The sequence below is a fragment of the Eleutherodactylus coqui genome, chromosome 1, assembly GCF_035609145.1.
Source record: "Eleutherodactylus coqui strain aEleCoq1 chromosome 1, aEleCoq1.hap1, whole genome shotgun sequence".
Taxonomy (NCBI): Eukaryota; Metazoa; Chordata; class Amphibia; order Anura; family Eleutherodactylidae; genus Eleutherodactylus; species Eleutherodactylus coqui.
The window spans coordinates 394,364,624-394,389,349 of NC_089837.1; the positions used below are offsets into that span (position 1 = coordinate 394,364,624).

Genomic DNA, 24,726 nt, shown 5'->3' on the forward strand with positions numbered 1-24,726 from the left:
CTTTCCTGCGGATACGCTGCACATCCACAATGACAGCTGCCGGTGTTTCGCGGATCAGACGACTTCCATTAACTTCAATGGAAGCTGTCCTTGCAGGATCCGCAGGAAAATGGAGTATGCTGCAATTTCTTCCCGCACGTGCGATCCGTACATCGGGAGAAAAACATATCCACATGCTTTCAACTGCTTTGCGGGTGCCCATGTCTCCCTATGGGTGGCTTGTAGAGATGAGCGAGTATACTCACTAAGGCACATTACTCGAGCGAGTAGTGCCTTAGCCGAGTATCTCCCCGCTCGTCTCTAAAGATTCGGGGAGCGGCGGGGGAGAGCAGGGAGGAACGGAGGGGAGATCTCTCTCTCCCCCCCGCTTCCCCCCCCCTTCCCCGCCACAACTCACCTGTCACCGGCGCCGGCCCCCAAATCTTTAGAGACGAGCGGGGAGATACTTGACTAAGTCACTACTCGCTCGAGTAATGTGCCTTAGCGAGTATACTCGCTCATCTCTAGTGGCTTGTTTTGCGGATGTCCTGTGTGGGTGCTCCTGCACGGATTCCAGAAATCAAACCCGCCTGTGGACATTGGGCCTAAGGCTTGTTACAGATGGGCGTATTGTAAAATGTCCGTATTATGGATCCGTATTACGGACATGTTACAGATGACATTACAGCAGTGTCATCAGCATTTCATCCCTACTTCATCCGTATTTGCCTCCATAAATGTTATTTTCCTCGAAGCACATACTGATCTGTATTTATATACTCAGCTGAAAGCAGGCAAAGTGGGGGGGGGGGGGCACAGACAGAGGACCCCTTTAATATTGGAGCCGCTCCCAGGGAATTTTTATTCTCTAACTCCCAGAGTTTTATTGTATTTTTCAAACATAAAGGCTACAATATCTTCTAAAGAAGAGCAGTGTAAACACCATCACATCTTATAGGACAGCGCACAGTAATTGGACAGTCATGTAGCCACAAGTCCCAGCTTTCATGGTCTACCCGTAATCTCATAGGGCTAATATATATGTATTCAGACGGTGCGGTTGAGGTGCAGTCAAAAATGTACCAGAAAAAAAAACCACACAGTTTATTAATAATAATAATAATCTTTATTTGTATAGCGCCAACTTATTCCACAGCTGCAGTTTGCTGCAACAAAAACCGCAGTGAATCATGGTAAAACCGCATGTGGTTTATGTAGCGCAATTCTGACTGCACCTCCACCGCGCCGTCTGAATGCAGGTTATGTAAGGGCTCAGAAACAAGCTTCACTGACTCTAGAGATGGGGGCATTTAGGAGCTGCCCCTGCCCATAACCACCCTCGGAGCCATGTTCCCCCTTCATGCGAAATTAAAGATGACATGCTCTGTTTTTGTGCTCATTTGCGCCCCCAAGGCACCACAGGTGACAAAAGTACAGACCAATGCGCAAATTTAAGTGTGATAGCCAGCAATAGCTGACTTTACAGTGTTATTATGTCACGCTATCGCCAGTGTATCGAAGCAGACACTCTTCTTCAGGAGCCCTTACAGTGAATGGAGGCGCGTGGGGGAGGGGCAGTGCGATGCGATTTCTCTAGCCTGCTCTCCTCCGCTCTCTGAAGGAGGAGCGATAATCGTTGGGTCGCCCCGTGTGAACCTAGTTTAATACAGATCTTTGTTTAATTCCGTGTTTGGTTATGTATTCTGTTCACTTTTTTTCGTCTGTATTTCTTTACTTTTTTTCTTAAAGGGTTAACAATTTTTCTCATTATTTTCCTTATGTTGCTTTATTGAAAAAAAAACACAGTGCACATAAAGAGGTGTGAAAAATAAGAACGTGAACAGAATCTTGGCAAGTTTTTTTTTTTTTTTTTTTCAATTAAAAACCTAAGTGAATAGAGATCTGTAATACACGAGTGTGAATGCGCACTAATGCACATCATGCTGCAGTAAAGTCATCTAATAGCTCGCAGGGTCACTGTACTACAACACTAATCACTGGCTCACATCACACTGCAGCTTAGATACAGCAGAATGCTGCTGAGATGCACGGAAGACACTGAAAAGGTTAAAAGTGGGGACTGTAGGACCCAGAGGAGTCTTCGAGAAGTCAGATCAGAAAAGGGAATAGACACCGCTAGTGGGCGCTGTGACTCCGTGGAACTTCAGCTGGTAGCCCTATAGTGTTCTAGTGAGAGCGGGATGTACGGAGCGGCTCCGTGCCGTCCACTGCTGTGTGTGTGCGGGCGGGCAGATGTCCATCAGACATGACCTCCCAGCACTAGTCCTCGGGGCACCAGACAGTCACTGAGGGCTTTATGGACGCCTCTTAACTGGCTGCTATTAGTCTCAGTGCTCTGGGTGACAGTCTGCAGGCCCCCTGTGCCCGTCCCCTGGGGAAGTGGGCTCAGCGCCATTCCCAAAATACTACCCAGCGCCGCAGACACTGCAAACTGTCACCATAGACAGCAGTAGTAGGAACAAGAACATCATCAGATCTATCTATCCTCCATCTCATCTATCTATAAGATATACTAGATAGACCTATATATGGAGAGATCCGTATAATATATGCAGAATCCATGGAGGGACTCTATAGAGGATGTTCTTGTTCCTACTACTACTGTGTCCGGTGACAGTTTGCAGTGTGGGTGGCGATGGGTAGTATTTTGGGAATCGGTGTGCTATTGTTTTAAAACACGGTACCAGATCTTTGTTTTCATTGTTTTAAATTAACATAAATTATTAATTGTTCTGCCCAGAATAATTTTGTATGCCGCTACTGAAAGCCATGGGCAGTGCAGTCAGCTGGTCTCACAGTAGCTTACCCTTCCTCACCGGTCACATGGTCGTATATGAGGCGCTGCTAAGGTGTACATGGGGAGAGCACACCATCACCACTGGAAGGGCTTATTCAGACGACCGTATGTGCAGATATGTTCGCCTCATATCGGCACATGCATACTAATATTATAAATGCGGAAGTAACTGTTACCTTTTCACGCCTACACCGCTGAAGTGATTTTGATGATATTTGTCATGGAGATAGTTTGCATCCTGAGAAGGACATAGGCTACGTTTTATCCTGAAAATTTATAGAACTCCCAAGACAGATTTACTTGGTGCTGTGCAGGCGCACCTTCATGCCGCGAGGCCGAGGAGAAGGGGGTGCATATTATAAGCTATGCCTACACAAATGGGCAGACATGTGAGGGCAAACACCATTGCCACATGTATGCAATTATAAGTGCAGCACAGCGGAAGGGGATGCACAGCATAAGCTAGCATTTGCGATGACTATCAAGAAGGCTCAAGGGCAAACCCTAAAGGTAGCAGGTGTACATTTAGAAAAAAATGTGCCTTTCTCATGGGCAACTGTATGTGGCGTGCTTATGTGTATAAAGCCCACCAAACCTTTAGGTCCTAGCAAAAGATAACAAGACCAAAAACGCAGTGTACAAAACTGTGCTGATATAGCAGATTGCAGTTACATTCCTTTCACTATTTCAACGTTTTACATTTCAGTATACAGCAAAACACAGATTAGATGAAAAAATCTATAAATTCCACATGGATGAAGTCGCAGGTAACAAGCTAATAGTACTATACTTTTTGCACACGCATGGCCTGTTTACATGCACAGCAAAACATTCCCACCCGGATTTAAAAGGCTATTTAGCCTAACGAGGTCCAAATGTGTTCTTGCCCCGCAGTCTTGCACAGCACATTGCGCATTTACACACCTTCCATCGGCTTCTATAGGAGGCTTTTGCTGTGCAATACGCAAAAAATAGAGCAGGTCCTATTTTTGATGCATGTAAAAAAGTAAAATGAGAACGAACCACTGATATCAATGGGCAACATTCTCTGCGCCTGTGTATTTTACAAATCTGCTACTCTAAAGGAGCTCTGAGACCGGACAGGAAAATGCAGCACTTCATGCTTACAGTGGTAAAGTACCAGTGGAGAAGCGTGTTTTATACGTGTGTGGGAAAGCCTCGCGTTTGTTGCTCTGCTCACACATTTTGTGACTGCAGCTGCAGAATGTTCCTTCTACTGAACCTTCGCTGACTTTTAGGGCTCCTTCACAGGGGTGTATTTTATTAATATTTTGTAAACCAAATCCAGGAGTGGGTCCAAAATACAGAAGAAATGCAGATCTTTCCACTATACTTTCTATCTGTACATTCTATTTCTTGTTTTGGCTTACAAAATCCTGCTGTAAATTGCTGCCGTGTGAAGGGGTTCGTATTTTAATAGGAGCTCCAATGTATTTGTATGTATAGGATTGGGGCTGATGTATCGCTGTATTTCCATGTGTCACCAATAGATCAGGTGGGTTTTCTTGTGTTTTTGCGCACCTCCCATGGACTTTTATGGGGGTATTTGGTGCACAAATACACAAGAAAATAGAGCAGGTGCTGTATGTATATATATATATATAATTTTTTTTTTTTTTTTTTCTGCATGCACAAAAAAAATAAGATCGACCCCTTTGAAAGCCATGGGTTCTATTCTTTGTTTTGCGCACACAATTTTTTGTGCATAAATATGTCCTTCTGAAGAAGCCTTAGACTTTCAAAGTTTTCTGACACTTCTATTCAGAAAAGTGCACCCTGGGGCTTCAGCCTCCTATGGAGCGTCTGTATACCTATATCTCCTCCATTATCCTGACAGACACAGGCACCCGGGACTCTGGGCTCTCTGTGCAGTATGTACTCGGACACTGCTTATACAGCGCGGTCCTCACAGACCACTCACACTGCAGCGCATACATTTCCACACTGCAGTTTTTCGGCAGAGAAGCGAGTTAGTGAGGAATCCAGATTTATTTTGGCAAATAACTAAGTCCTGAGATCTCCAATAAGGTGAAAACTGTCAGGAGAGGAAACTTTAAGGAAACCGTGAGATTAGTAAACAATGCGTCTGAGTACAAGGTCGCCTTCGCATGTGGCGTATTCGCTGCCGGCTTCCAGCAGTGGAAAACCCACAGCAAATCCGCAGTGGCCAAATCTGCACCAAGGCCGGATTCACACAGGTGTATTTATGCGTGTATTTGCGCATGCAATTTACGTGCGCAATACACAAAGGATAGAGCCTATTGATTTTAATGGCTTCGCTCACATGCTCGTATTCCTTCTACACATCGTGCACTGAAAATGTGGCATGCTTTGTTTTCCTGCACATTTAAGTAATTGGGGATGTGCAAATGTGCGCACAATACACTAGACGTGCGGAACTGGGCAGGAAAAAGAACACATCTGGAACTCATTAGACTAATTAGCCATTTCAATCGGTGCACATTTTGTTGCCCATTGCAAATGCACATGCCTTGCGCACGCAAAACAGTATTGTTCGCTCCGCAAAAACGCTGCGCTCATGAGCGCACTAGTGTGAAGCCGGCCTTTAAGGGTTCATTTTGCTGCATTTTTAATTGTGGATTTGCTGTCAGATTTAATACTTCTATTACAAGGGGTGAAATCCACAGCATAATGACTCCTTCAGACAAGTGGATATTAGCACCTTTTGTACGTGGAAAAATCGCACGTGCAAAACACGGAGAATAGAACCCATTAATTTCATTCTCATTTCATTTTTTTTTTTTTTTGTGCGTGTGGTTCTTGCAGACGTGAAAAAAAATAGTTCCTGTGGTATGTTGTGCGCATCGGTCTATGGGAGGTGTGCCACTGCACATGTACGCGGTCTATGGGAGGTGTGCCAATGCACATGTACAAGGTCTATGGGAGGTGTGCCACTATACATGTACAAGGTCTATGGGAGGTGTACCACTATACATGTACAAGGTCTATGGGAGGTGTGCCACTATACATGTACGCGGTCTATGGGAGGTGTGCCACTGCACATGTACGCGGTCTATGGGAGGTGTGCCACTGCACATGTACGCGGTCTATGGGAGGTGTGCCACTGCACATGTACGCGGTCTATGGGAGGTGTGCCACTGCACATGTACGCGGTCTATGGGAGGTGTGCCACTGCACATGTACGCGGTCTATGGGAGGTGTGCCAATGCGCATGTACAAGGTCTATGGGAGGTGTACCACTATACATGTACAAGGTCTATGGGAGGTGTACCACTATACATGTACAAGGTCTATGGGAGGTGTACCACTATACATGTACAAGGTCTATGGGAGGTGTGCCACTATACATGTACGCGGTCTATGGGAGGTGTGCCACTATACATGTACGCGGTCTATGGGAGGTGTGCCACTGCACATGTACGTGGTCTATGGGAGGTGTGCCACTGCACATGTACAAGGTCTATGGGAGGTGTACCACTATACATGTACAAGGTCTATGGGAGGTGTACCACTATACATGTACAAGGTCTATGGGAGGTGTACCACTATACATGTACAAGGTCTATGGGAGGTGTGCCACTATACATGTACAAGGTCTATGGGAGGTGTGCCACTATACATGTACAAGGTCTATGGGAGGTGTGCCACTATACATGTACAAGGTCTATGGGAGGTGTGCCACTATACATGTACAAGGTCTATGGGAGGTGTGCCACTATACATGTACAAGGTCTATGGGAGGTGTGCCACTATACATGTACAAGGTCTATGGGAGGTGTGCCAAACACTCGCCCCTTATTTAGCTTAATAGCCATTTAAATCGGTGCGGGTGACTCCTCGCCCCTTGGGAACTAGCGGTGCCTGTATTTGACAGCGAAGCACACTAGTTCTCTGTGCAAAAAAAGCTGACCAGGAGCGAGCTGATTTTGCCATACCCCCGTGTGCAGGCGCCCCGAATAGACCTGCGGCGCATTTAGAATCCATAGCGGTTTAAAAGAAAAACGCTGCGGATTCGCTGTGAAGAGTTTTCAAAGTCTCCTCCACGTATCTTGTGCTATAAGCGGCCAGCAAGTCCGTGTGCGAAGGGGAACCGAGGATCTGCCTTATTTGTTATACACGGAGATGTCATGTAGAAAATCAATTGGTGCGGCGTTCCACGCCGTAAAACCTCTGTTTCCATTTGAGGTGGACTGACTGTTGTTAATTTGTATAATTAGTATCTTTATTATTATTAGTAACTTTATTATCAGTCATTCTGCTCCCTCCCAATGGCAGCTATCAGTATTGGTTCTCCTTCCACATCTCCCCTCTCCCTCTAGTCCCAGCTATTTACAGGACGGGGGCAGACATGAATATATATATATATATATAGATATATGTGTGTATGTTAGTCTCGTGAGGAGGTATATATACAGTTACTACAGTTACTACTTCAGCTGAGATATCTATAACGGATGGTCCATAGCCGACTTTCTGCCATGGCTGGGCGCACATATATATGAAGGACATGGTCAGACAGAACTTTGGCGGTAAGTGTCTCAGTAGGTAGGCACGCCAGCATACAGGCGGTAGTCGCTGAGTAGCCGCAGTCTGTACGCTAGGTACTAGTCTCATGGACGGGGCACTGTGTGTGTGCCGCCGGGGGCTCCGTGCAGCAGGGAGGGGGCGGGTGTTAGCGGGTCTCCTCATGAATATTAATGAGCGGCAGATGAGTTCTCGCCGTAGATTGTATGGGAGGTCTGTACCTGTCATCTACAACACTCCGCTCTGGAGAGCAGCCTCAGCCTGTGATTGACGTCAAGCGCAACCAATCGCGGCGGAGCCTGAGCTTGTCAGCCAATGAGCGAGTAGAACGGAGGGGGCGGGCACAGTTTATAGTCGCACGGCTCGCCGCCGTCCGCGGTTACTTTGGATGAGTGTGGCTGGAGGAGAGGACATCACACACAGGAGTGCGGCTGCTGCGCACACTGCCATCTCCAGCCACAGGAGTGGCCGACGGATTTACGGGCTCCCCGGGATTGGAGTATAGGGACTCACCACGTAGAGCTGGATAATTCGGCGCACTTTGCACTCGTTGCCATCACTGCGGGCTGGTTCCCCGAGGATCAGTGGTGCCAGGCGGGCACGGAGCGGATGCTGGGCTCCCGGCTCCTTCGTGTGTTCCTATGTGATGCCTTAGGATACAGTGTGGAGTTCTCGCAGTGGAGTTGATTCTTTTCCCCTACCGGAGTGAGGACTGACCGTGTCGGGCGATCTGGTTGGATGCGGCGCTGATTTGTCCCTGGACTCGCTTAGATCGCACGACATCTGCTGGAGCTCCCGGTGTGGCGAGAGGATCCCGCGGTGACACCCCAGCACTATGGCACTCGGCGGGGACTCGCTATGGAAGTACAGCCTGGGAGTGTGGATCCTGTTGATCAGGACTGCTATCACCAGATCCCTAGTACTAGATCCCATTTACTGGAATTCCTCCAACCCCAAGTAAGTGTCTTGTCTGCCGCGGGGCTACTGCTGGCTGCAGCGCGGGGCTAGTGGAGGCGTTCGCTGGACTACTGGATAGCACTGACACGGTTTCTGGGCTACTAAGTCTGCTGGAAGGGCCGGCGGCTGGCGGTGCTGCTTGGCTACACTGAGCATCTGAAAGGTGATGCTGGGCTACTGGAGGGCCGTGCTGGGCCACTGGAAGTAGTGCCCGAGTACTGGACGGCCATTCTGGGCTACTGATGGGCCATGGAAAGCTGCTACTACTGTATAGTAATGGGCTACTAGAAAATAGTGGTGGAGTATTGGAGGGTCATGCTGGACTACTAGTTTATACTGATGGGCAACTAAAGGGTAGCGCTGGAGTACTGTGGGCTCCTGGTGTATAGTGATGGGCTACTAGGAGGTAGTGCTGGAGTACTGTGGGCTCATGCTGGGCTACTGGTGCATAGTGATGGGCAACTGAAGGGTAATGCTGGAGTACTGTGGGCTACTGGTGTATAGTAATTGGCTACTAGGAGGTAGTGCCGGAGTACTGTGGGCTACTGATATATAGTGGTGGGCTACTAGGAGGTAGTGCCGAAGTACTGTGGGCTCAGCTGGGCTACTGGTGTATAGTGATAAGCTACTAGGAGGTAGTGCCGGAGTACTGTGGGCTACTGGTAAATGGTGATGGGCTACTAGGAGGTAGTGCCGGAATACAGTGGGCTCAGCTGGGCTACTGGGAGGTAATGCTGGAGTACTGTGGGCTACTGGTGTATAGTGATGGGTGACTGCAGGGTAGTGCCGGAGTTCTGGAGGGTTGCTGTGGCACTGCTGGGTGGTACTGGGTGACGCCGTGGCCGGGTAGTATATACCGGAGTAGAGGGGGTTGTTGCCGCTGCCGGCTTGGAGGTCGGGGCTCGGCACGGTGGGAGGCCGGTATACTGCTGTGTATAGGAGATGCCCCAGTAGGGCCTGCTATCTGATAAGCGCGGCGCCCCCTTCCCCATCCCGGCTGGTGTAGAGCCTGCAGCACTTGTTCTTGTCGGCTGTCCGGATGGCATGTCTCATCGGTGGGCACGTCCCCTCGCCTGGCAGTGCCAGGGCTAACTGCTTGTGTGAGGCCATTAATCAGCTCCGTGCTGGGACCGCAGTTGCTGCTGAGCGCCCGGGATACATCAGCGCTGCCTCCTTTCCCGCATACTTCATCCTCCGGTGCCATGTCTAGCCAGCAGACCCCTATATACTCTTCTGCTACTTATCCCTGAGCTACACCGGACCGGCCAAAAGCGGCCATTAGAAAGCTTTTACAAGGTGATGAGGTCACTGCTCTCATATGGAGGCTCATTGGGCATCTATATGTGAAGATAGTGCAGTTTGTATAAGGGGGAAGCAGGGGATTTAACACTATTGCTGGGGGATGCAGGACCATAAAGGGTTAATGTTACTTCCCATAAATGGATAGTAATAGGAGTTCTTTTAATAGGGGAGTAATTCAGACTCCTTCACCTTTATTTAACTCACACCTAGCTAATCTGCCCAGTGATCAGCCTAAACAAGGGTGCACAATTTAAGTTCACCCTTTCCCCCTGATATCCTTGTCATTAAGCAGTCTACTTACCTGGGAGTGTTGATGGGGTTAAACAGTGAGGCTTTCACTCACTCTGTAGTAAGTGGTGGAGTATTTGCCATTAATAAGCACTGTGTGAAGCTACAAGGCAGGTTTTCCACTAGGCCAGTTGTGTGTATCCTGTCATTGTATAAATCATAGGCAGTATATTACTGAACTGGCAAAGCTGAACTCATCCCATCCCTCCCAATATGTTACTTTCCAAAAGGTTCACTTGTTATGTTAAAGAGACATTTGGAAACCAGTGATCAAGTCAGTCCTACAGAGGTCACTCTTCCAATACACAATGCTGGCTCCCGCTCAGGCTCCCAGTGTTCCAGCCTCACTAAAAGCCAAGCATTTGATTACATTGTCACATTAGAATTTTTTTCTTAGTAGTATTTAATAGTGGCTGGGTTCCTGCACACCTTAGATTACAGGGTGATTGCTGTATTGCAGCCTGTATGGCTATACGCCTCCTATATTCACTTCAGTACAAATGGCAGCTATGTTCCTTCATTCCTCAGTGGCTTACAGTGTTTGAGACAGCACTGCCTATCAATCGGTGATACTGAACTTGCATTAACAAACGTCACCTATTTCTCCTGGGGCAGAATTGTGCTCTAGTTTGTACGGCTTGTCTTCATGATGCAGAAAAGTATCATTCCATATACCGTGGATTGCTGTTAATGTCACATATTGGGAGTTAAAAACTGTCATATTTGCAACAGGCAGACATGATTCTTAAATAATACATGTCATTTCTGTCTTTGGGGATCAGCGATTAAATATGAATGTCTCTTTCCAGATGAGATGTTAGTTTGGTCCAGTGATTTCTTGCAGCATATTAAATACATAGATAGAACTGTTGGGGATATGGAAGGAGGGAAACTTTTCATTACTAGTTTAAAGACCTCTCCTCAGACTCTCCTATGATTAGAGGGCATCCTTTGCCGCTTTCATGCTATGGCCTTAAAATATTATAGATCTGCTTTGTTTCTAAACAGGCCTGCGCTTGATCCACCGTATACCATATAAATACATTCTAATAGTTTGACTGTCACGAATATTAGGGAAAAACAATTTTTTTATGCTAATCTAAATGGCAAGTCCTATTAAAATGTGCACTTCATGCCTATACCAGACTGCTGCCTTTATGTTTAGGCATGGAGACGTGTTGATTTACAGTAACAGTATATCAAGATTGTTTCTAGTTAATTTCCAATTGAAACATTTTGAGTTTTTCTTGCTTACTACTGTGTTGGCACAGACCACTGTAGGTAAATTACCCAGGTGGATGCACTGCATAAGGCAGTTCTTCGGGTAAGCAAGTGCACATTCAGTGCTGTGTAAATACCCCCTTGAACTCTGGTCCTCAGTTTGCATTTGGGTTAATCATGTCCGTTTTGATATAGAATGGAAGAAAGGAGAAAGCACCAGGGTGGAATGGTTGCTGCTTTTTGCATGCACATTCCTCATGTGTTGTGTTAGCATTAGTGGAAGGCAATGGTCCTTGTTCCAAGGGACAACTGAGCCAGCCCTTCAACAAAGTGCCCGGCTGAAACCATATCTGTCTCTGGTAAACTGTTGTAGACAAGAATTTATTTAGGAATCCTTTCCCCAAGGGATGGCCCTTCTAACCCTCCCAATTATGGCTTCAAGCTGAAGAAACAATAGCTGCGGATAAAATGGTTAGTGAAGCACTTACCTCTAAATCTCAAACACCCAAAGTTTTCGCTGACGACACTTGGAGGACTAATGCAAACATCTTTATTTCATTATCCTTTCCCATTGCTTTGACACATGCACACTATATTGGCTCAGGTAAATTACTGACATCCACTAGACCCAGAAGAGGCTGAGATTTAGATATACTGATTCCCTTTTATCTATCTTCCATGGTTCAGCTGGGGTTTAATTGTTACATTATCTCTTGTAATTATCTCCAAGACTCTTATCTATAAAGCTCGCTCAGGTAAAGCACTTTGTTTGGCTCGGTAATTGTCTTTAGATTGTCCGTTCAAAGTAGGGAACAATGAAATGTATTTATTTTCAGATGTTTTCTTGGCCCTGTTTACTAATCAGCAGAAGGGTATGTTAGTCTAGAATATGCTGATGGAGATGGCTGTAAATTGGAGGCTGCTTTCATGTATTGATGGGTATATAAAGAAAAGGGAAAATATCAATTACCGGAGAAAATAATGGAATTCCTGACAATCAACCATCTTCAGTCAGTACTCACATTGGATTTACCTTGAAACGTATAGAATGTCAGATGCCTGGAAGCCGCAGGAAGACTCTTCTTGCGCCAAATGGATTCCTAATTTACTGTTGTAGCATGTAACTAGAAAAGCGAATGTCAGAGCGGCTGGACTTCTTGCATTTTGCTTGTTAATCTGTTTGTTGAAGCTTTTTTTTATATCGAAGGTATTACTGTCAGCTCATCCGTCTTCCCTAAAGACTTACAATGTCAGAACTCCCCTAGCTATTGCCAGCCGAACAAAGCTGAATTATGCACTTTGTCACTTTGAGTTGCAAATTTTTTTAACTCCTATTTAAGTCATAAATATTGATTCTTCCTGTAATTCCCGGAAATGTTTTTGGAACCTGGGAGAAAACCTTCAGGAATATTAATGTAGAAATAGGGAGTGCCATTCTGCCATTCTATCACCCCTACCCAGTTTTTACTTGAAATGGACTGTAGAAAATGAGGCCTAGAAGTGTTGTAGAATAGAATTCTTGTTTGGATTGTAGATGAGCTTTGTAAATAAATACTAGCCCACATTTATAAATAAGGTTAAGTCATTATAGACTATCCAGATAAACACAAGTCAGTGGGTTCTATTACAAGAACCCTTTATAGAGGGCTCAAAGGGCAGGCTCGGCTCAGCTGTAGTTTCACTTCATGTGTTAAGATGATTTTGCATTTTATTGCAAGCTTTGATTACGGGCCTATAAAGCTGTTATGCTTTCTATTTACCTACAGACGACGTCATGATCACCCTGCAAATGAAAGGTCAGCATTGTCGCTTGCTAGAAGGTGCATACACAAGCTGTGCAATGCATTAAGCATATGTTTGTGGATTGTCTGGCACTGTTGTACTGTAAAGTGCAGAGACTCGAGGAGCTGCTATTAATATATAGGTCCATTTTTCACAGAATTGCTTATTTAAAGTTTAGTAGACTATTATAGTCAATGGGATGAAGTGCCCATTTTATGCACTTTTGGGAATATTCCTGAAAAGCTTTAAACCTTACTGCCTTGCACTTCAGTGATGTCACTAGCTTTTAGTTTAAGGATAGTGGCCATCTTGTATTATACAAATGTTATATACAAAGGCGTAGGCCAAGTTGCTTTATCTTGGTGATGTCACTAGTTTCGTGAATGAACAAAAGGCTTTAGATTTTAAAAGTTGGCCACCCATTCTTGCTGCTAATGGGCCAGCAATCTCCCAGATGGCAATGTAAAACCCAAAACGCATAAATGCCAGTAAGTTTTAGGGCTAGTTCTATCTCAAAGGTTACTAGTTTCTAGGTTGTCATTTATACTCCACTTAAGACTACAGACAAGTCCGTTTTATGAAGGCTTGGTAGATGTATAGCTTTTTCCTCCATAAAGGTTGAAAGAAGTTAAGGTGGTTTTTCTGGTCACATTTTCATAGTTTTTTGTATGCCATTCAGTAATTAAAATGGGTGTGTTTAAAATATGTGGACTTGGCGGTTGAGAGCCAAATACTTCTGTCCAGATTTCTCCTCCAGATTATATTTATTTATATATATATATATATATATATATATATATATATATATATATATATATATATATATATATATAATTTTTTTTTTATCCGTATGGGATGCGAAAGCAAATAGTCAGTACTAGAAAAGCTTGGAAAAGTTCCTGTGGCTACATTGTTTCCTCCGAGGCTAACTAGACAAAAGACGTGAGCATTTCAGGTCCTGTCTCATAAAGAAAAAACGTAAAGCATTCACACAGCTTTCCTGTTGAACGTGTTTAATGCTCATTGGAAATTCAGTACTCTACTAGCCGTGTGAAATCTGCTGATTTTTGCTCGTAATCCATTTTGTAGCTTCGATTTTTAAAAACAAAAGCTGAAACAATTTGCTTTTATTTTTTAAGCAAATCTAGCCATGGTCATCGTTTAATAAGGGGATTACAACGACTCTGGCTAGATCTATACAGAAGTGACTTAAATCTAGAACAACCTCTAAAGAAACTGATCCCTTTTGATTGAATTGTGGAAGAAAGGCATGGTGGAACGAGCATCAGTAATCTGATTGTATGGCAATAGAGCCACCATATTCCTGTATTCCACATATTCTTCCAAACGGAAAGGCAAATAAAGGGTGCAACCATGGCAACACATAGATTAACTTGATGTAAGAGCTGACACGTATCTGAAAGGGTTGTTAAGAGGCTGAATGCCTTGCATGGGGCCTTTGGGTATTTGTAAAGTGCACAAAACTTGGAAGCTTGAATTAATACTTGCAGAAGATGGGTCTTGCTTTTGGGTAGGGGGACACCTATGCATACAGGTGGTGGACAGTAGAACTCTAATACTAAGCAATGAGATTTGCTATTTTTTTGTATAGGCTTATTAGCTGCTATAGTTTTCCCATTGGCCCTGAAACTACACTGTAAACTGAATTAAGCTCTGAATCAACATATTGGTTGATGAGGTTGATTTATCAACTACCGGTAGTTCCAAAAATTTCAGCGTATTTCACATTAGCATGAGTATGGGATTGTGTAGGAAATGGTTACAGTAGATGTAACATATTTAAAGGAAGTGTTTAAAAAAACTTTGTTCTGCATTTCTGATACATATTTATTAAACATGTTTCTGGAACATTGATTCTTTAGTAGCAGAAATAAGAGGGGGGGGGGGCTGGTTCAGTGTGAAATGTCCCATTAACTACAGTAGTCTCATCTTTGTTTAAAGTCATTGCTTCTTTGTTATGTAGTACAAAGTAAGATGATTTCCTGACTTCTGCTCTCCAGATGAAAACAGCCCTGTAAAAGCAAGGAAGGAAAGCTTTTTCGCTTTTGTTTTCTCCTGCACTTTGTCACTCCAGACACAAGATCCACTGAAGAGACACTAAACTCCATGCTGAGATGTGGTAGTACAGGTGCAGGAGACGGGGAGATCTGTTTTATAGCTCCAATGGCCATTCTTTATACTGGAAGAGTAGTTGGGCTGGGAGAAAACACAGAAGCTCACAGTAACTGTTCTGTCTGCACAAATAATCCTAAACACACTTTTTTGATTAAGTGTGTCTCAGATGATTTCATTAAATCATGTTTCTTGGCAGGGCGGCTTGGAGAAGTTTCCAGGTTTTTACATCTTTCTCTGTTGCAGGAAATTCAAGAGCATATACCTTAACATGGTGTCATCTGCGTGACAGATAAGAAGAAAAAATAACCTGGGAGATAAAACTAATAGAAAACATCAAGCCGGGGAACTGATACATTTGTGAAGGATCTACAGATGTAGCAGAGAGGAGTTTGTCACTTGGTTTTATGTGCCTTATGATAACTCAATAGATCTTTACCTATAGTACCTTAGACAGACCATCCATCAGTAGTTGCTATCTGCACTTTAATACATGGGGAGATGTTTTAGTCAACTGTAGTGCTGGAGCAGCAGGGATCCATTTCTGTTTTTGATCAGAATTGCAATATGGAGTGGACACCAGCTCCCATATATGGCCAGATACGCACTTTATAGATACAAGTGATTATATTTCGAAAAGTATTGCAGAGGTTCTTCAGTGGGCTCCTAGTAAAGGACACTCCTTATGCAAGTACATCTTGGAATGTGCCAAAGTGTGTGTATTTCTGTGCAGGTACAGACATGCCTGCCCAGGGCGTTTCTCAGTGAGACTGAAGAACCCCTTTAGTAAATAAGATGAAGCAGAACACAATCCATTGATATGCTTTCTGCTAGTCTACAAGTAACATGCATTTTTTTTAGTCCCTTAACACCCTATGGCACAACAGCGTGTCCTGGGAACCGTGAGGTTCCTGTGAGCCACTGTATTAAGTGCAGTGATGGTGCAGGAGCGGTGCCTGTAGTATACAGCTGACACTCCACACTAACTGCTGGAATCAGAACTCTGATCCCACTTAACCCTTTAGATTCCACTGTCAACAGAGGGAGGGCTCCCACAACCCTTCCTTTTACCCCATGGGTCTCCCATTACACAGTCCTGAGGTACCAGAAGGTTAGAATTGTTCTTTGCACTGGCTTCCAGGCCTACCATTCATGGCTGTGTATTTCACCTTGCCAAAGGCTGTCGTATCTACAGTAAGTCATAATGCCCTGCAACACACAAGTATTGCGGTGTAATGTGCCATCAGTAAATTACATATTCAAGTACCCTACTGGGCTGGAATTTTTTTTCTTTTGCTGGCATACCTTTTTCATACTTTTTTTTTTTTAATACGTGGGGGGCAGGAGGGGGGGGGGGATTACTTTCCGTATAAATAATTTTGATTAAAAGAGAAAATTCTCCCAAGATAAATGCAATTTTTTTTTTAATCATGTTTTTATACTTTTTACTTTTTTTAGTCCATGTTTAAGTTGTTTTTTCACTCTTCCCAAAATGAGCAATAAAATGGTCCAAAAATTTTATATGCTTCCAAATAAAACTTAAAAATGCAATTTTTACTAAAAACAAGCTGTTGTAAAGCTTTTTGTGGGTGGATAAGTTAAATGCTAGTCTTAGGACGTAGGAACACAAATTTATCTTCAAATTCGATTTTTCTACTTTTGAATATTAAAAACTAAAATTAAAATGGCTTTTAATCCGAAGACGAGACAGAATAAAGTTGTTTATATCACATGCTGAGCACACTAAAACAAAACGCCGAAAAACCGTCCGAACTTTTTTTTTCACCTCCCCATATGCCTAAATGGTGCTGCTATAAAATACAACTCTTCCCACGAAAAAAGCCCTCATGGCTGTCAACTGAAAAAAATAAAAATAAAATCTTATGGCTTTTGAAATGCAGCAATGAGAACCTCCTGAAAATCACATCAACAAGAACTCTGGTCTCTTAAAGCCGGTGGTAAAGGGGTTAATTTAGGCATTACCAGACCTTTGTGCTACCCGATGTTCAGCAAGGGGCCCTTGATTCAAGTATTTATGGCGTAAGGAACTATAACATTCTGTGTCCAGCAGACTTTTGTGCCTTTTCCAGCTTTTCAAATGGAAACTGCATATTTATGGCATTCAAATGACAAAAGTAAATGGCTTTGGCCTACTGCTTATTTGTATAGAGTGCTGATGTAAAACAGCGCCTGTCTGCCTCTCATTTCCTTCGACTACTGAATAGTTTGCTTTCCACATCTGGCATGTGCCATATCATAAATGTTGTTACGTGCCACCCATAAATGCCTGAGCCCCGCACTGGCCAAGGCTGGGGGAATTGTATTTCTGCCATTAGGTGCCTGGTAATCCTATTTATGTCTTCCCTGCGGAAAGGAGGAAGCCGGCAGTTACAATGCTATTCACTTGTCTGCATTCATTTCTCCGTCCTGACAATCCACAAGGTTTGTCAGCTTGTAAAGCACAATTCTGCCATTTTCAAGCGTTAAATAACATCAACAATGCGCGGCTGTAATGCAGAATGGCAATCAACCTGTGCGGTAAATTGGAGACTAATGAGACTTGTAGAAATCATCATGCATTTTCCCGTGCGCACGCCTAATGAGAACGGCGGGGCAAGTGGCGTGAATCCGACTTTTTTTTGGTCTTGCTGGCATACCTTGCCTGATAGGATGGCATGACTCACGCATTGACTCTGTAATTGCCAACCCAACCACATTCTTCTAGTTCCTTATCGCTGGCTTGGAAAATACTGTGCAAACTGAAAGCGGAGTAATCTTTAGATAATATTAGCATTATTCTGTACGCCAGTCATCGGCTTTCCTCTGCAAACAAATACGGTTTCAAAGGGCAAGCCATTTTTCCCCATCTTGGCAGCTGCGACTGGCCAACACCCTCTTATTTCATTGCGGGATATGGCTGTTAATTACAAAGCAGCTGATTTAAAGCATTTCATAAATATTAAAAGTTCCTTCAACTGCACTTTTAACAAGTTCCCAGGCTACCGAGTCGTATATTCTTCAGGCGGTGGCAGGAATGTGTTCATTTGGTTTTAAGAAAAGGCTTTTAATTTTGAGTAATATCAACAAGCGTCCATATATTTTGTCCTAAGTGATGGCGGGCACGGCCGAGGCGAGCAGACAACTCACATCACAGTCTGGAGGGGATATTATGAAGGAGACGGGTAGTCAAACAAATCTAGCAGCGGAGTCGAATTGGAAAATTCTGGAGAATAGAGGAGCACTGTGAACGTGCATATTGCAGGGATACATTTTATTGAAAGTGACACTAAGTAAGAATGGAAAAAAGAAGCCGTTCTTGGCACACGGCGGCGCAGCCAATGCAGAGGCTTACAGATCTAGCGATTGAATATGTAATGGCAGCAGGAATTAGGATGTCTCACCGAGAGGTTTCACAATAGATAGCTGGGGCAGTGATGTCAGCAGTCAATCTGGTTTAGGCTGAAGTCTGTCATTGAGCCGGGCAGGAAAGATGACTTTTTTTTTTTTTCCTCCACTAGTCACAATCAAATGTCATTTAATTTTGAGGCTGGGAAATTTTGGCAGTTCACAGCTTTTTAGGACTAGAAAAATTGCAAATAATGGCGTCTTTCTCGGCTAGCTCCAAGTTAGTATAAGCATTGTGCAAATACGGCCTAGGTTTAACTTGTATCTATTGTGCCTAGATCAAATTTATCCTAAAATACTATACGTCGTCTTTGCCTTCCGTAAATTAGCAAAGTGCATATTTTATTTTTTATTTTTTGGGGGGGGGCACTTATATTGGGGTTTTAAGCTGTATATTTCCTGGAGATCTATACCAATAGGACTTTAGATGGATATTTATGATGGAAAGCAAAACAATCAAACTGTAATTGAAAAGTAACAAATGTAGTAATACTCGGACCTTAAAGGAACAATAAAATAAATAAATTAAAACCATGCATTAACCCTTTCCAATCCAATTTGTATCCTGGTTTTCCTAGGTGGCTTACTCTTTTTCTGCCGTTATACAATGGCGCTATCTGCTGGCTAAAGCCAGTACTGCATGAGGTGACACGTTGGATAGGCTCCGGCAGCAGAGTGGCTGGCAATATACAGTAAGAGAACCCTGACGGACGTCTTCCAACATCAGAGCTGTACAACCTTAAATCATAATGTCTTCAGGCGTCAGACAGTGGATTGGAAAGGGTTAAATGGGTTTTCCAGGGACGACACTACTGATGACCTATCCATAGGATAAGTCATAAATAGTTGATCGGCTGAGGTCCGTTGTTTGGGACCCCGACCGATCAGATGACTGGGCGTATGCTGTCAGCATGGTAAATACAGAGGTTGGAGTGGAAGTCTCTGCGCCGACCTCTGTGTAGTGGCTGGTGCTTGTAACTGCAGGCACAGCTTGTGTTGATTTCAATAAGAGCTGTGCCTGAAGTTACAAGCTCCGGCTACTACAGAGGTTGGCGCAGAGACTTCCACTTTAATCTCTGTATTTGCGGCGCTGACAGCATGCGTCAGCTCGGCTGATCGGTCGGGGTGCCGGGTGATGGCCCCAACCAAGCAACTATTGATTACCTATCCTGAGGAAAGGTTACACTGTACAACTTTGGTTTTTTTTAAATTTTGTGACTGAAAGGAATTATGTTTCTGTAAAATTAAAACCTGCTGATTACACTGGTAAACCTGCTGATTACACTGGTAAACCTGCTGATTACACTGGTAAACCTGCTGATTTAACCCCTTAGTGACTAAGCATTTTTATTTTTTTGTTAAAAATCTTAACTCCTTTATTTATCCATCGTCGCTGTATGAGGGCTTGTTTTTTGCGGGACGAGTTGTATTTTTCAAGGGCACTATATTTAATGTGCCATATAATGTACTGAAAAACTTCTAGAAAAAAGTGGAGTAAAATGAAGAAAAAATTTAATTCTGCCCTCTTTCGGTGCGTCTTGTTTCTACAGCCCACAAACTGCAAGAAAAATGACATAACTTTATTCTATGAGTTGGTACACTCACAATGGTACCAAACTTATGTAGTGTTTTTTTTTTTTTTTTTTTCAAATTAAATTTTTGAAGTTTCTTTCGAAATTTTCTGCGCACAATAACTTATTTTTCCATCCATAGTTGTGCAAGGGCTCATTTCATGCAGAACGTCCTGTAGTTTGCATTACTCTGGTAGATCGGACTTTCAGCGATACTAAACATGTATTTTTGTTTTATGATTTTTATTTTATTTGGTCTAACCAATGACCTGTAAAAACAGTTCATTAATTACAACTTACTGGTGGATGATCTGCAGTGTTTACACCACATGAACCCATACCCTACATAAACCTACCCTTATAGTGTTCAGTCAGCATGCGGTGTGTAACCGTGATTGTGAAATGGCGCAATCACTTTTGTTCTTTTTATTAAGCAATGTTAATGGTGAGTCGACTGGATTAATTGTATAGGCATATTTCCAAAAAAATAAAGTGAAACTGCAATTAGGTTACATTATTCCCCATAATTGGAAAACCTTACGTGGCAGAAAGAAATGGATATCCTATATGAATCCAGATAAGATGACTGGGGAAGGCAATGGCAAACCACCCTGCAAAAACAGTCTGCCTAGAAAAGTCACATTGTGAGGTCACCCTAGGAGTCGGTCACGACTCCTTGCAGCAGGGGCCTTGATCTACATATAGGTGTTATCTCTCAGTGTAATCCTTTCAGTGATGTTTGAGACGACTGGGGCAAAGCTTTCTCTATAGATCAGGGAGTATCTGCCTATTGGACTCTGCAGTCATTGAAAAAAAATACAGAATTTCAACTTTTTAATGTACATTGACCAAAAAATGTAAACACCAAAAATTCTTCAACCTGTTAAATACAAAATATGGTTTATATAATGGGTCATTTTCTGAGGATACATTTAAAAAGAGAATGTGTCCAACACCTCAATACATTCTATCTCGAAGGCCTATTAGAAAACCTGAATTGCAAACTATCACACTGCAGTGAGACAAAGCGGGACCAACAGAAGTCAACATTTTATTGGAAAACCACACTGTGGAAAAAGGAGGGCAGGACTGAAGTGTTTTCACTCCTTCTCTGTAACCTAGATTTAAGGACTTAAAGTAGTAAGGAAGAGCTTGTGGTGGTACATCATGGCATATGGATTTGAATCTGTAGACCTATCTTGCTGGTGCAGTAGCGTAATGAGACCACCGGAGGTTAGAAAACTGGTGTTGCTTCATTATGTGCCATGCATCTATGGCCAAGTGATGCTTCTAGCTCTCCTGATCCGGTTGCACAGTGCGGACCTCATGGCCACCGGCCCCCTAGAATCCTTCTACAACGTGTTTAGAAGAACGTCCAGGGAGGGAGGTGGTGAATTTCTTGCATAACGTCAGCTAGAAATTCAGCTGTGGTATGGCAATCCTAGAATTGGGGGTTAAGAGTCCCACAAATGGAAAATAAAATGTAGAGTACTTATTTGACTTGCTAATTGCATGTCTCGTATGCATTTGTGATTGACTGTCATATAATTTGTCACACGCAGCAAATGGTAGATAAATATTCCCTTTTATTTACTGGCATGATGCAGATATGTCATTTGCATTTTTTAAAACCAGTTTAGAGGAAAAAAAAATGACATCACTCAGAATTAGCATTTGGCATGAATTATTTTCCAGGCTTCTGTCATTGTTTATCTAATGCCTCGCCTGCACATAGCAAGACAGACCCCACCCTCCATTGCAGTCTGTGGTTTGGAGCCTTGCTGCTGGGAATCTGACTGTACAGGTGTGAATTACCTGCAGATTAAAATCATGGTATGCTATAAACTCTATTATGATGGGGAGACATGATTATGCAGCTTGCTGAAGCCAAATGTTCTGCCCTGTACGTCTGTCATCACGTCTTTGATTTATGGCTGGCATATATAGAGCCAGTTGTTTAACAGGTGCCAGTAGGACTAAGGGAAGTCTTCCAGTATGTTCTGCAAGAGGCACTTGGCTGCTGAGGTACTTTCCTTACTAGTTAATAAAAGACCTGTATGCTGCTTAGACATCCTGGGTTACTTGTTTTATTGTGCAACCCTTAAATATACTGCTATGGCCCCAGATCCAAGGTAGGGACCCAGGAGATCACACTACCAATTCTTGGTTATTGGTTCAGTTCACAAAAAGCCACTTTATAAAATCAAGGCACAAGTATATAAGAACTTGAATTGTCCTTTACCATTATCCCTTTTGGGAAAGCTAGGTGGCAACCAATGTGACTACCATAACGGCTTCCTAAGTGGTTGACCTTCATCTTTCTCACACGTAGTAGTAATGCATCCTGAGACCTTGTCAAGGCAGACTTAAAGCATGTCTACACAGTACGAATGTTGGGCATATAGTCACTCGCCAGCCATTTCCAGGAGGGACGAAGCGCCAGTCGTTCAGAGGATACAGGCAGAGTGGGCCGGAGAATTTTCTGCTACCTATCGCCATTCACTACAAACTGCTGTTCAGTGAGGGACTCCTCTTTACACTGATTGAGAAGTTGTTCACTGATACAGAGCGAATAAGACCCTGTCTTAGTTTTTGCCCCAAAAGAGGCACTAGGTCTTATTTTTGGGGATGTCTTATTATATGTAGTAGGCTCAGTCTGGTTCCCTTCTACTGCTCTCTGGAGCTCTGACGTGCTTCTTTCAGTCCTTGGCCAATCAATGCCACAACTCAGCCAATTCATAAATCCCACTATGTGATGGCTGTGATTGGTTCTTCAGCCACTGCTCAGCCAATCAATTCAGCACTTGATGAACCAATCGCAGCCATTGCATTGGTTCATTGAGTACTGCATTGAATGGCTGTTTCTTGAGTGCTGCTCAATCCGCCATTGTTCTTGAAGGTGGGATTTATGAATCCCGTAACCAGGAAGTGATCTTTGTGGGTGGCCGAGGACTTAGCAATAAGTGTGGGGCTATGGAGAGCAGCGGGAGGGACCTGGAATGAGCCGGATAAGTAATCCCCCCCCCCCCCCCCTTTTTTTTTTAATGTAATGCAGCTAGGGCTTACTTTCAGGGTAGGTGGTTTTGGGGAAACTGGGTACTGATCACTTCTTGCTCCATGCCCTGTCAAATGAAGGTACCTTATAGGCAAGAGTCTGGGACCATTTGGTAGCAATCACTTAATGAGCTGTTTTTTCACCAAAAGACACTACTAAACTCTTCAGTATATTGTTGTGATAGAATAGGACACTCAGGGACTTTTCTTTATATTGGATGAATGCTTTATAATGAATTAGCTCATACTGATATTACCCCACTGGAGAAGGGTTTCTGCCTGCTGTCAGAGCCGTGATATTGCCTTATACCTTTTTACTACTTGCATGACTTTGTAAAGTATGAAGACTTACAATGCAATGTAATAGTATTAGCAGACGTGAATGGTACCCACATTAATGAATCGAACAGTCAGTTCAGAAGAATCCACTGCTAAGAGTAAATTGTGCAGGTGAGAACCATGAAATACATCAATAGCAATTCAGACAGAGGTGGGAAATTGATTAAGAATTAAATCTATACACCGCCACACAGGTTCTTTTGTTAAGTAAAACATGAGGTCACTGGGGGTAAGAACTGCCCCCCTACATGTCAGCATAAATTACTATTTAGTAAATAAGAAAGCATTCGATTGTACTGCCATAGAAAAATGTGCTGGAACACGCCTAACAAATACTTGCTCAACTGGTTCCATTTCTAAGTCTTGGAGCTTCACAGTAAAATATTAGAAGTACTTGCAGTCTTATATCATAATGACAAACTTTCATCCAGAGAATTACCATTAGGAACAGTTTGTTTCCCTGCTAGATGTATAATAACACTGTGTACTCCTTGTCTTTAGGAACTATAAAGAACTCCTATTTATAGCCAGGGAGAAATTGTCTATTAAAAGGACGGATAAAAATGTAATTACTAGCTTGGTCCATAAAACGCACAGTAGGCATGGCAGATGTAAGTTATGTGTCTTGTGAATATTTGACTATCATGTGCATACAGACAGTCCTTGGAGAAGGCCTCCGTCTCTGCAGGATCTCCACGTTGCAGCCATTGCGGTGGGAGACATAACTCACTAGATACAAGTATATTGGTGGCTGAACAGCCAGTCTGGTGACCATTCGTTGCTCATACACGTTTATGGCCATATTTGCCATATATTCAAACTGGCAATACATGTTCGATGGCAGCAGGTGGTCTTTCTGGAAACCTTCTTTCAAAAGAGGGGCGGGGTGGAAACTTTTTGACAAAAACTTCAAACATCGTTGATTTTTTTTGTTTTGTTTTTTTTCCCAACAAAGTATCATTTTGCTTGAAATTGTCCCTTTTCATCAACTTTAGCATGTGTGTGTGCATATGAAGATGCCCATACAACTGAACACATTTTTTTTGTAGTGGGCAAACACAAATGTTGGACCACCCATCCACTTTGTAGTGGCAGACAGACTAGGTTTATTTATACATTTACCAATTATTCCCATTCTATTGGGGGCTGCAAAGGCTCTAATTACATTCCTGGAAAGTACTACTGGTCATGTGATTTCTGCAGCAATCACCCTTGTAGCCTCAGCCTATCTAATGGCGTACAGTTGGCTTCAGGAGTGCCCTCATGCTGCCTACCCCTTTTGTTTGCTGCCCTCACATGAAGTACCTACAAAGAGCTCACTCCTTGTCTAGTGGAAATATTATGTACGTA

At 43.4% G+C, this 24,726-nt stretch overlaps 1 protein-coding gene across 1 annotated transcript in view; it reads left to right on the forward strand.

The window, feature by feature from the left end:
- The first annotated feature begins 7,722 nt into the window (after positions 1–7,722).
- Positions 7,723–24,726, forward strand: part of EFNB2 (ephrin B2) — a 46,637-nt gene continuing 29,633 nt past the window's right edge. Inside the window, exon 1 of the mRNA XM_066580011.1 lies at positions 7,723–8,281. Coding sequence (XP_066436108.1) covers positions 8,160–8,281 — 122 coding nt within the window. The 5' untranslated portion in view covers positions 7,723–8,159. The remainder of the gene's footprint in view (positions 8,282–24,726) is intronic.